Here is a 12,247-nt window from a genome sequence, read left to right on the forward strand (position 1 = left end):
ATTTTTCAATGTGGCTTCTCTACGATTAATTGTGGAGCATCTGTTCTTCCAGCCTTTGGTTCATTTTCTGGGTTAGTTACACCAGTGTGGCTGTTACTAGGTATATCTGCTGTAGAGGTGGACTTAGGATCCTCCTACTCTGCCATCTTCCCAGACTCCTTGGTAACCCCTTTAGTCTCACAGGAGTAGTATGACTCCTGTCCAGAAGGAAGTCTCCAAGGGCAGCCATTGCCCACAGACATGATCATGTGGCAGCCTGAGCAGCCACCACAGTGATGGCCCCTAACATCCAGCTCAGGTGACCAGTGTGCCCAGGTGTCGTAATTCTGAAGACTAATTCCTTTCCTTCAAGGAAGTGGAAAAAGCATCAAGTGCATCAAGTTAACTGTGGTCTCAATTCCGCTATTACAGAAACCTTCTCGGGGCGCCTGAGTGGCTCAGTTGGTTAAGCGACTGCCTTCGGCTCAGGTCATGATCCTGGAGTCCCGGGATCGAGTCCCCCATCGGGCTCCCTGCTCAGCGGGGAGTCGGCTTCTCCCTCGGACCCTCCCCCCTCTCATGCTCTCTGTCTCTCATTCTCTCTGTCTCAAATAAATAAATAAAATCTTTAAAAAAAAAAAAAGAAAAGAAAAGAAACCTTCTCCCTATCTGTGATTTGTCCTCTTGGGCAACTCAGAGAAGTGGGAAATGAACCTCAACTTCCACAGGGGTGACCACCACATATTTTTTTACTCTTTCTACCAAGAACTCAAAGCATGAAACAGACGTAAGACTTATATTAATAAATCCTCACGTCAGCCCAGTGCAGTGAATTGCGGCACACACTCACTCATTCACTCACTCCACTGACCATCTCAGCAGGGCTTTGGACTGCACAAGTTAGTTTCCCACAGAATAACCTTGTAATGTGGTAATGGACTCTAAAAAACTTCACTGACAGTGATTTAGCTCCAATATTTATCTTAAGCAGTATTTTTTTCAACCTTGTGTTAGGCAAAATAATGCCTCTTCCTCCCCCCCGAAGATGTCCACAAACTAATGTCTGGAATCTGTATGTCACCTTACTTGGCAAAAAGACTTTGCAGATGTGATTAAGTTAAGGATCTTGATGGGGCGACTGGGTGGCTCAGTCGTTAAGGCCTCTGCCTTTGGCTCAGGTCACGATCCCGAGGTCATGGGATTGAGCCCCACGTTCGGCTCCCTGCTCGGCGGGAAGCCTGCTTCTCCCTCTCCAACTCCCCCTGCTTGTGTTCCCTCTCTCGCTGTGTCTCTCTCTGTCAAATAAATAAATAAAATCTTTAAAAAAAAAAAGTTAAGGATCTAGAGATGGAGAGATTATCCTGGCTAACTTGGGTAGGCACCTTGTATTCCCAAGAGCCTTTATAAGTGATAGAGGGAGACAGAAGTGAGAGAAACTTGAAGATGCTACTCTTTGAAGATGAAAGAAGGGACCAGCAGTCAAGGAATGGGGGCAGCCTTTACAAACTGAAAAGGCAAGGAAACAGATTCTCTAGGAGAGCCTCCGGTAGGCATGCAACCCAGCAGTCCCCAAACTGGGAACCTTTAAGTGAGGCTGCTCCCTAACTTTAGTGAGTCCAATTTAAGACTTCTGACCTCCAAAACTTTAAGATAATAAGTTTGTGTTGTTTTAAGCCATTGAGTTTGAGCTAATTTGTGACAGCAGTAACAGAAAACTAATATAGACCTCATAGCAAGTTCTTTTTCCTTAGCACAATATCCTCACTCTCTTCTCCCAAAGGCTTACATTTATGGGGATCTGCCCCATACCCTCATCTCACTTCCATATGACCAATTTTCTTCATTTTCCAATCCATGAACCCCCTTCTAATTTTATAGCTTCGGGACTGACCCTAAATCAGCCATCTTAACGATAACCTCCTAGAACTCTCATACTCCTGACATACTACTATGGTCCCAGGGCCAATCCCAACTCTAGTAGCTACCTTCTCATTCCTCTGCTCCCTTGCCATTCAGAGGCAAGCCAGGACACTTGGCTGTATCCATAGGACTATGAGAAATGTTCATTTAAATCTCACCCATCAATGCTCTGCGATGCACAGGTATACAGCATCTGAGTGGCCCTTCCCACAATGGCTCTCTCAGACCTTTGCCATTACTTAAATTTCGGATCCTTTCCAACTCACCTTCTTGGATTACTTTAACAACAACAACAACAAGATATCTCACCACAGTTGCCCCACTAAACCTAAAATATATCTGCACCTTCCCCCCCTGCTCACCTCCTCATTCCCCAACTCAAACCACATTCTCTTTCCTGAGGTAAACCTCTATATCCAAGCTCCTAATCTCATTATGCTCCCCCTCTTCCCCCACATCCGCTCAACTTTTCAAGGTCCCCTGGGAGCTCAAGGTCTAATGGGTTCACAGACCACAGACCACAAACAGGCAATTAAAATACCTGAGCTAGGAGGTCCTGGAAGTGGCTTGTCCAGGTTCGGCACTTAACTCATACCTGAGGGGACAAATAGCATAGTCTTCCTAGGCCACCTGATCCTCTTCAGCAATGGTGGGAGTTCAAATGGAAAAGTAAGAGGGAAGGGAAACAAGCAGAGATCCTGTGGTGCCTTCAGGGACCTGCGGCAAACAGTTTAGTCTGGCTGGGCTGACTAAAGACTGTCATCTCATCATCTCATCAGAAACCCTGTGCATCTGTTAAAAAATAAAGATGCCTGGGGCCTGCCTAGAGACAATGTTCACAATCTGTTGATCCAGCCTACACAAAGAGTTAGGTTTCAAGTGGGGGATTTTCCCAGGGCCTCCCTCAACACTGAGGCGTTTCTCTTTCTACAGGTGAATCAACTGAGTCAATGAGAGCTTAAGTAATTTACTCAAAGACTCCCAGCCAATACACAAAGAGATGAGATTCTCCAACACATGGTCATGTAATCATCTGTTATGGTCTGAATGTTCATGCCCCCTCAAAATGTATATGTTGAAACCCTACTGCCTGATGTGATGGTATTGGGAGCTGGGGCCTCTGGGAAGTGATTACCTCGCAAGGCCCTCATGAATGGGATTAGTGCTCTTATAAAAGAGATCCCACAGAGACCCCTTGCCCCTTCCACCAAGTGAGGACACAGCCAGAAGGTGCTTCACTATGAATCAGGAAGAGGGTCCTCACTAGGATTCAGCCATGCTCACCCAAGCCCAAGCCTTGATCTTAGACTTCTCAGCCTCTGGAGCCATAAGAAATAAATTTCTGTTGTTTATACGAGTAGTTAGTATTTTGTGATAGCAGCCCAAATGGACTGAGGCACCATCCAAACAGATGCTGGCAAGTTTCACAAGATGAGATGAAGAATGTAATGTGAAATATAATTAGAATAAATATATAGGCCTCAATTTCAGTTTTTAAAATTATAAATTATAATAAACATCTCCACAACTGCTGTAAGGATTTGTGGGTTACCAGGAGCACATATTAAAAAGACTGAAGTGCCACTGAAAATTCAATGTGAAGCTCTTGGCTCATCTTATCTGCATAAGACAAGGTCCACACTAGGGCTGTGACAGAGCCAGTCAGTCACACCTATAGAACAGAGTGTCCTTATTGTTCAAGTAAGTCACACCGGGGAAGAGATAGGAGGCAAGCCAAAGGCTTCATGAGAAAATATACTCACCACTGAACTCATTCCTTCTAAAGTAGTGCACCAACAACCCAGCTAAGCACAGCAGCATCTCTGATGACAGGATCACAGGAGAGTACAACACAAATACCACACAAATGGACAACAAAATGCCCTTGTAGATCTCACGAAGATGCAGTATGTCATAAAGCCTATGCAAGGGACAAAAGAATCTGGCAGCTAAGTCATTAGTAATGACCAAAGGAGAATGATATGAATAAAAAAGACCATGAGAAGCTACAGGTGGGAGTTGGGGGTGAAGGGTTGATTACTAGAGCACATAATTCTGAAGACAAAAAAGAAAAAAAACTTCACTATGATCATGTCTCTAACTTCCAATGTCAAGTGAAGACTATCCTATTATTCATCATAGATTTTTGTCAGAAAAATTAATCTCTCCCCACCCCCAAAATTGATTCATAATTATAAAAAATACTTAGATAAACTTAGCTTATTTTTGTAACTTGGGCTTTGTTTTTTCCCCCCACTATTAACCACAAAATTTTGGTCCTTGTTTTAAGTGGGTTCGCTTTGACTTTTTCTAGGACCAATCATTTTCAGACAGTGAGAATTTCTTGAGCTTGACGGAGTTCCAGAGTTTTCAAAGGGCAGCTGTGAGGATGGTAAGATGATTCAAAACCACATCTTTGGAGGAAGAAGAGAATGAACCTTGAGAAGAACACAGTGGGGACTATAATAGCTGTATTCAAATACTGAAGGGTTGACACTGTGATTCTATTTCTCCTGAAAAGCCCAAGAATGCAGAACTAGAACCAGGTAAAAACAATGCAAACATGTCTCCTCAATATAACAGAAAACTTTAACAAATGAAATTGTCCAAAAAGTTGATGCATTGTTGTTGAGAGACAGTAAGTTTCCATCACTACAGGTGTTCAAACGGAATAGAGCTAAGTCCTAGTAGAGGTGCTCCATTCTTCAGAGTCCACAGCCAATCAATGACCTTCCCCTCTCCTACTATAGATCTACTCAGCTCCTTCACCCATGGTCATTACCCACTAATCTGTTTACTCATTCAAATATTTACTGAGTCCTATTCTGTGGCAGGTACTGTTCTAGGAGCTGGGGATATTTCAGGTAACAAAATGGAGCAAACCTCTGCCCCTATAATGTAAATTCCATCACATTTTAGAGGTAATAGATACAGAGAAGGGAGGGAATTGGTCTGAGCAAGGGGGCTGGGAGGGGAATTGGGCTGGAATTTTATACAGGGTGATCAAGATAGGCCTCAATGAGGGTGACATGTGGGAGGCCTCATCAAGAAGAGATGACAAACATGAGTTCTAGGAAAATTACTTGTCATCCTATGGCTAGATCAAGTGACCACTAGCCTAATCCATGACCTTCTAGAGTCACTTGCCCCCAGCTGGCCTTTATGGCTGCACACAAGACAAAAGAGGTCAAGGGCCAATTAGAGCCCCAAGCTGGCCCTCCTCACATACCTGGAGCCAGGTTTTCCCTACTGCAGAGCAAGTGCTTGCCCCTGGGTTCATTTATCACTGCCAAAGCTCATCCATCAGCACCCAGCCCCCCACGGAGCCTCTAGAGATAACAAACTCCCTATCGTCTTCTTTTTCATTCAAATTGCATGTTGCTCAGATTCCAAAAGCTCTACGAAGTGGGAGGGTTGAAAAGGTTTATTTCAGAGAACTGGCACCCAAGAGCTGCCACAATTGCTGGCATTCCAGGGCACAAGAAACATTTGGCAAGAAACAAAAAACACTCTTAAACATGACTTGGTTCTAATTTCAAGACGCCCAGGCACCAAAATACATAGGACTTTAGAAAAATACTCAGTAATCCTCTTATTTTCCTTAGTTGCAAAAGACAATGTTCACCATAGCACATACCCTCCCCAATGTCTATCACCCAGCCACCCCATCCTACAGGGGAGGGGGTTGGGGGGATGGGTTAGCCTGGTGATGGGTATTGAGGAGGGCACGTTCTGCATGGAGCACTGGGTGTTATACGCAAACAATGAATCATGGAACACTACATCAAAAACTAATGATGTAATGTATGGGGATTAACATAACATAATAAAACAAAATAAAAAGAAATGAATGGATAATTGGAAGATTTTTCCATAAAACTGAAGTTATTCTATTAAAGTCTGTCCTTAAGTCAAAAAAAAAAAAAAAAAAAAGACAATGTTCACCTTCCAAACCTCTCTCTCTAGGAGAAGACCTCTCCTTTAGAAAAACCCTAGCCTAAGAAGGGTTGTTCTTTTGTGGGAACACGGAGCAGCCTCACTTAAAGGTTCCCAGTTTGGGGTTCCAGGGGAGAAACAGAAAGATACTGATGCCAGACCCTCCAATACAGTAACCCAGTAGAATTCGTGCCCCACCCCCCCACCAGTGAATGGATGCAACAGAACACCCAGCACTTGCACTGGGGAACGTTATACATATTTCTAGGCTCATTTCAGAGCCTGTAGAACAAATACTACTAAGCCTATTATAAAAGTGTCCACAACCTGACCTCCAGAAAGAGCCTGCAATGACAATATCTGGAAAATGAGGCACTGTGATAAAAAGTCCCTGGGAGGCACATACCCTTAGGACATAATTACTCCCCAGGTTCAACGAAAGCACAGTCAGATTTGAAACTTTTTTTTTTCTTCTGGTTTCTAAGGTGTTGTTGCAGCTCAGCAAAGGCCCCTGGGAATTACTTTATCAGGGCTACTAGGAGACAACTTAGCACATTCAGTCTTCCTGGAGGCACTGTTCTCAGGGCAGAAGCATAGAACTTTAGAATTTTACTACCCAAAAAAGGCTTGGGGGGGGGTTCCCAAGTCTGTGACCACATTCATGACCTGGGTGCCTGGGACCTAAGCTTCTGGCAAAGTGACAGGGGAGTCGGGACGATCAAGTAAGAGACCCTCCTCAGCTTCTCATGCAATTCGTAGGAAGCTCTCGGTTAATAGAAAGGAAAGGTCACTTCAGTAATGAGCTCCCAAGAAGCCTCCCTGGGGAAGGGTTGGTGCTTTCAACAGCCTGTTCCTACTTAAAGCCCTGTCCAGGCTGCAGGGTGAGCACACAACCAAGTTTCCTAGGACAGCCCTGTTGATGGATGCTTGCTGTGCGAGCCCAGTTATTAAGAGCTCCCGATTTCATTCTCCTAAGTGTCGTAGTTTGGATGCTAAATTATATGGGTCCCCTAAGGAAGTGTGACTGAGTTCTAGAGCATATTTTGCAGGTTTACCTGTTTCATGGAACACATACCTCTCCAAGTCCACCACTGGTTTCAGGACATACTCTGGGCAAATTCTTTCCACGTCTCTGTAGACCCAGCCAGGAGAACAGCAGGGTGAGGTGGAGCCCAGCTGCCTGGGTTTGTATCTCAAGTCCCTCGCATTTAACAGCAGTGAGACCGTGGACAAGTTCTTTCTAACAGCTTCCATTTGAAATCAAAATGGCGATAAAAGTAATTGCTAAGAGAATATTCGTAATCAGTTAATATTTGTAAAGTGCTTAGAGCAGTGCCTGAAACAGGGTAAACACTCTATAAATGTTTGATAAGTAAAAAACAAATATGTAGTCTTTATGTCTAATAGGTAAGTGAATTTCTATAAAGGGATGGTGAGCTTCTAGTTCCCCTCCCTACTCAAGGACTTCTTGCTGACATAAATAAAACCTCCCTGCCCGATACTGGGTGGTGCTGGCTAGGAACAGAGTGCTGCGGGCTTGGAATGGAGTAACTGCTGCTAGGAGGGTGCCCTTTTCCCAGACAGTATATAATCAACTACACTACAACCACAATTAAACCAGTTCAAGCAGAACAAAGAATCAGAGGCAACTCTCCTGGGTTGCAGTTGGCTGTCAGAGGTCACCAAATATCTCCGTCAGTACTTTTATGTGCTTAACGTGAAGAGAACTCTGCCTCCTCACATATTTGGCAACTGTGATTCACACTTAATGTATGTGATTCAGGACTTCAAGAGCGTCAAAGGTGCTCTGACAACAACCAATTTTAGATGAAATTCAGAGCAACCAATTTAAGATGAAAACATCTCAGTATCTATCTCATGTATAAAATTCCATGTGTTGAATAAAAAAAAAAAATCTCCTTAATTCTTCAGAGAGACACCTCTCCACCAGAGACAAAATAGGTGCTTAGGATAATCATCTCATAAAAGTGGGCTACACCACACCATCCTATTGAAAACACAAATTACCAATCATCTAGATACCTGACTTTGGGAAAACATCAGCTTAGTCATTTCCTTTTCACTGTTGCCACCGTTTTGCCTTTGAGATCGTTTCAACCTTTCAGACATGATTTGAACACTCTATTAAGAGGATAAATTCTTATGCAACAGCTTCTTTGGAAAGAACTGGGTCCCTGAAGCGGTCTTAGCTACCTAACAGGGCACAGCACCACACACACTGAAGACCTGGGAGAGGCACGACAATGGAATGCTAGATAATTTTATCAAGAGCTGATTTTAAAAGGTGGCTCAGAGGCGGGCATTGCATGCCTAAGTACGGATGCATTGGTTTTTAGCTAAACAGTCCTCTCAGACTCACTTCACCTTCGTTCTGTCTAGTGAGTCACAGAGGAGATGCGATTCCTAAGGTCTTAAAATTCTGAACAAATGCAAAGAATGCAAGTGAGGAGGCCCCACACAAAAATATTAAATAAGAAGGCAGAGGGATATTAAGAACAAAAACAGGGGCGCCTGGGTGGCTCAGTCGGTTAACCATCAGCCTTCATTCAGCTCAGTTCATGATCCCAGACTCCTGGGATCCAGCCCCCCTTCGGGCTCCCTGCTCAAAGGGAAGTCTGCTTCTCCCTCTCCCTTTGCCCCTCCCCCCGCTCGTGCGCTTGCGCCTCTCTCTCTCTCTCTCCCCCCTCCAAATAAATAATCTTTTTTTTTTTTAAAGATTTTATTTATTTATTTGACAGAGAGAGACACAGCGAGAGAGGGAACACAAGCAGGGGGAGTGGGAGAGGGAGAAGCAGGCTTCCCACCTAGCAGGGAGCCCCATGCGGGACTCGATCCCAGGACCCTGGGATCATGACCTGAGCTGAAGGCAGTCGCTTAACCAACTGAGCCACCCAGGCGCCCCAAATAAATAATCTTAAAAAAAAAGAAAAGAAAAACAAAAAGTCGGCCTGGCGCAAGAAGGTTTTCCATCAACCTTATTTGCGAGTGCTAACATTTCCTAATAATTATTTTTTAATCAACTAAGAAAACCAAGCCATTTCCAGCACAGATACTCAACTATGAAAGAGTTTTACGGCCCTCTAAAATAGAAGACAGAAAGGAGTGTAAGTATTCATCACCCATTTACTCCGATTTCATGAATTTAATGCAAATTTCCTTCAAAATAATGAAGATGAGCAGGGAATCGGACAAACCCTAAGTCAGACTCCACACCCCAAAATCCTACTAGCTCACATTTTAAAGAACCCGCTTTAGCAAAAAGGGGGAACTCCCCCCCCCCCCCGCCACATCAGGGGGCGCAACTTTCCAGCCCCGGGCAGGGCGGGGTGGGCTGGAGGGAGGGCAGGAGCGTTGCGTTCAACCCGGCGCCTCCACCCTCCATCGCTTCTACAAGTTCCCTCTCTCGGCTCCAGCAAATCACGCCCACCACCCAAACTCTCCGTGGAGTTTTTCTCTCGCAACTGAAGGCTGTGCGCTTCATTTTCACACGCAGGAGTGTTTCCTCCCGCTCATTGCTGCTACTTCCCTGGCATTCCGTGACATTTTCCCACAACTACGAGTCCGCGCGTTCGCACCTCCACCCTCCAGCGGCCAACCCACTCCAACCTCAAACCGCACGCGGCCTGGATTCTGCGCCTGCGCCGCTCCCGGGACCACCGCCCCCCTCCCCCCCCCCCGCGCGCGCATGACCCCCTCCCCACCCCCGTCCTCCTTGAGGGGACTTGGGGTGCAACGCATAAAGGTCACTCCTCAGTCTTCCAGAGCCGCCGCGAGAAGCGAGAGAAATAAGCAACCCCGGAGCGCGGGAGAAGGGGGGTGGGAAGGGGAGGCGGTGCCGGGTGGGGACGGGAGGGGAGGGCAGAGGGGAACAGGGGGGAGGCCGATGGGACCTCGTCACCAGGATCCCCACACAGTCAGCACCCGGACTTAGGTCCGCGAGGCTGGGGCTCTCCGCCGCTCGACCTTTCGGGTTCTCCCAGACGGTCTTCCGGGGGCGTCTCGGCACTGCACCCCGCTCAGCCCCCGGCATTGTTCGCGCTCCGCTAGCGCATCTGAGAGGCGCCGGGGGAAGCGCGGCCCGGGCCTCGGCCCCTACCTCCACGAGCAGCCCGAGCAGCAGCGCCGCCACCCTCCGGGGCAGGCGGCTCATGGCTCCGTGTCGTCTCCGGGTGTGCCCTGCTCTCGAGTCGCGGGCGCGAGTCAGCAGCACGTCCCCAGTGGCGCGGGCGACAGGGCGGGGGTTCGGGCCCCGCGCCGGCCGGATTTGGGGGCGCGGGGCGGCCGGCGGTGGCGAACCTTAGACGCGCCGCGCTGCCCTCGCTGCGCCCCGCCCCGCCCTCGCTGCGCTCCGCCCCCGACTCGCGCGCGCTCCCGGCACGCCCGCTTGGGCTCGCGCCCGCGGGCACCGGGATCCGAGCCCAGGCGGGTGCACTGCTGCTGGGCGCCCGGGTCCGCAACGCCTCGAGCGGGCATAGGGGTTGCAGGGCCAGGCGAGCGGGAGAGGAGCGATCGGCTGTCTTCTTCTCCCTCGATGGAGACCGTCCTGTCCCCTCGAATAGACCCAGGAAGGTTTTGGAAAAGGAGCCAAGTCTTCGCGTGGTGAGGCTTGTTTCGGAGGGAGGTGGCTGTAGATCAGCCTGTCGCTCCGTCCTGCATCCCGTGCTTCTGTGTTCTTCACTCTCCCTCCTATTCCTACAAACCGCGGGCGCCGGCAGCCGTGCCCCCTACCCACGTGTGACAGAAAGGACAGCCAAAGGGAGAGGGAGACGGACTGTGAATAGAAGGCTCCTTACACCTCACTCCTCATTAAGATGTCGGTGCTTTTTATGTCTGCATTCTTTTCCCCTGGTCCTGCCTGGACTCCACCGCAATAGGTCCCACGTTCAAGTCCACCCTCCCACTGCTCAGTTTGTGATGTCCTTGAACTCTGCTGACTCACCTTTCCACCTCCACTACCTAGCTCCCACCGTATTTATTTTTCACAACGTGGCTCAGATCTCAACTCATCAGTGCAGTTATTCAACAAGCATTTATTGAACTTGTAAGATGTACCAGACCCTGAGCCGGAGGGCCAGTATGTAGAGGTGGGCTTCTTGAAAACTTAATGCCGGAAGTTTAAAGGGATAGTCACTTACATGACTATGACACATCCAGGGTGCTGAGTGGGGAGACCAAGGGGTCAAGGGTAATAAAGGAACATAAAGGACATAAACGATGACTGGAGGTAGAGGAGGGAGTCGTGGAAATACGTATCACCTAACGCTAATCCCAGACCCTTTCTAGCCTTCATCACATGTCCTCATCTGATGATTTTAAAATATGCACCACTCATGGTCCAAACCATGGGGGAGAAGGCTCAAAAGAGTGTGAAGACTGCTCCTAGAGCAGTTGCGTGTGCAGAAAGTGAAATCCGGGGTGATGTAACTGTAGGACCTAGGACCGTGATCCACTCTAAAGGATGAATTATTGCAGAAGCTGGGCCGATAGTGATTCCTCAAGGTAACCTCATAGAAAAACAGGTGCTTATCATAAATGCTCACCCTGATAATATCACCTCTGAGGCTGAAGATCCAGAACAGAAACCTACGATCATTGGCTGGCTGTTATTCCCAAGCCATGAAAATGGGAGATAATAATGTTATCGAATCAAAAGCATATGGGGGCAGAAATGTAATATTGACAAGTGGGGCTTGCTGCAACCTGAATACGTTTGAAGTCATCCCTGAGAACACAGTGATCTAGGGTGCAGACTGCCTTCATCAGGTACAGACTGGGCGACCACAGCCCCAGACACTACTGTTGGATTTCCTGATAAAAATCTTGCCCAACTACCACCACTTAGAGAAGACTATGAAAGGAAGCTCAATTCCAGTTAAGAACTAAGAACAATATATGGCATCAAGATAACAGTTTGTCTTTGACCACTATCTTTTGAAAGGGCCACAGTGTTCCTGCGCTCTTAGCAGTTTACAGAATACATGTTGACTTTATTTTGTAAAATGGAGTCAGAGGGAGGTAATGGATTTTTCACTGTAACTGTCTTTTGTAATTTATATAAAATACATTATTTTCCTATATCCTTGCTCCTTTTCTGAGAATTTACAGGTTTAGTTTATTTTTCTTTTGTCATATAAAATGTTGGCCATGGGGGGCGCCTGGGTGGCTCAGTTGGTTAAGCGACTGCCTTCAGCTCAGGTCATGATCCCAGGATCCTGGGATCGAGTCCTGCATCGGGCTCCCTGCTCTGCGGGGAGCCTGCTTCTCCCTTTCCCACTCCCCCTGCTTGTGTTTCCTCTCTCGCTGTGTCTCTCTCTGTCAAATAAATAAATAAAATCTTTAAAAAAAAAAAATGTTGGCCATGGATTTTAGTTGTATAAAGGACTCCCCATGA

The 12,247-nt window shown here is 47.1% G+C and overlaps 1 protein-coding gene and 1 pseudogene across 1 annotated transcript in view; one reads left to right on the plus strand and one right to left on the minus strand.

Moving 5' to 3' along the window:
• The window catches only part of VOPP1 (VOPP1 WW domain binding protein), a 111,035-nt gene extending 100,855 nt beyond the window's left edge, over window positions 1-10,180 (minus strand). Inside the window, exon 1 of the mRNA XM_035026497.1 lies at window positions 9,953-10,180. Within this exon, the coding sequence (XP_034882388.1) occupies window positions 9,953-10,006 (54 nt within the window). The 5' untranslated portion in view covers window positions 10,007-10,180. The remainder of the gene's footprint in view (window positions 1-9,952) is intronic.
• A 764-nt stretch (window positions 10,181-10,944) lies between these two features.
• LOC118024598 lies at window positions 10,945-11,739 on the plus strand (annotated as a pseudogene).
• Window positions 11,740-12,247: the final 508 nt, after the last annotated feature.

The sequence above is a fragment of the Mirounga leonina genome, unplaced genomic scaffold (assembly GCF_011800145.1).
Source record: "Mirounga leonina isolate KUSES-001 unplaced genomic scaffold, KU_Mleo_1.0 Mir_199, whole genome shotgun sequence".
Taxonomy (NCBI): Eukaryota; Metazoa; Chordata; class Mammalia; order Carnivora; family Phocidae; genus Mirounga; species Mirounga leonina.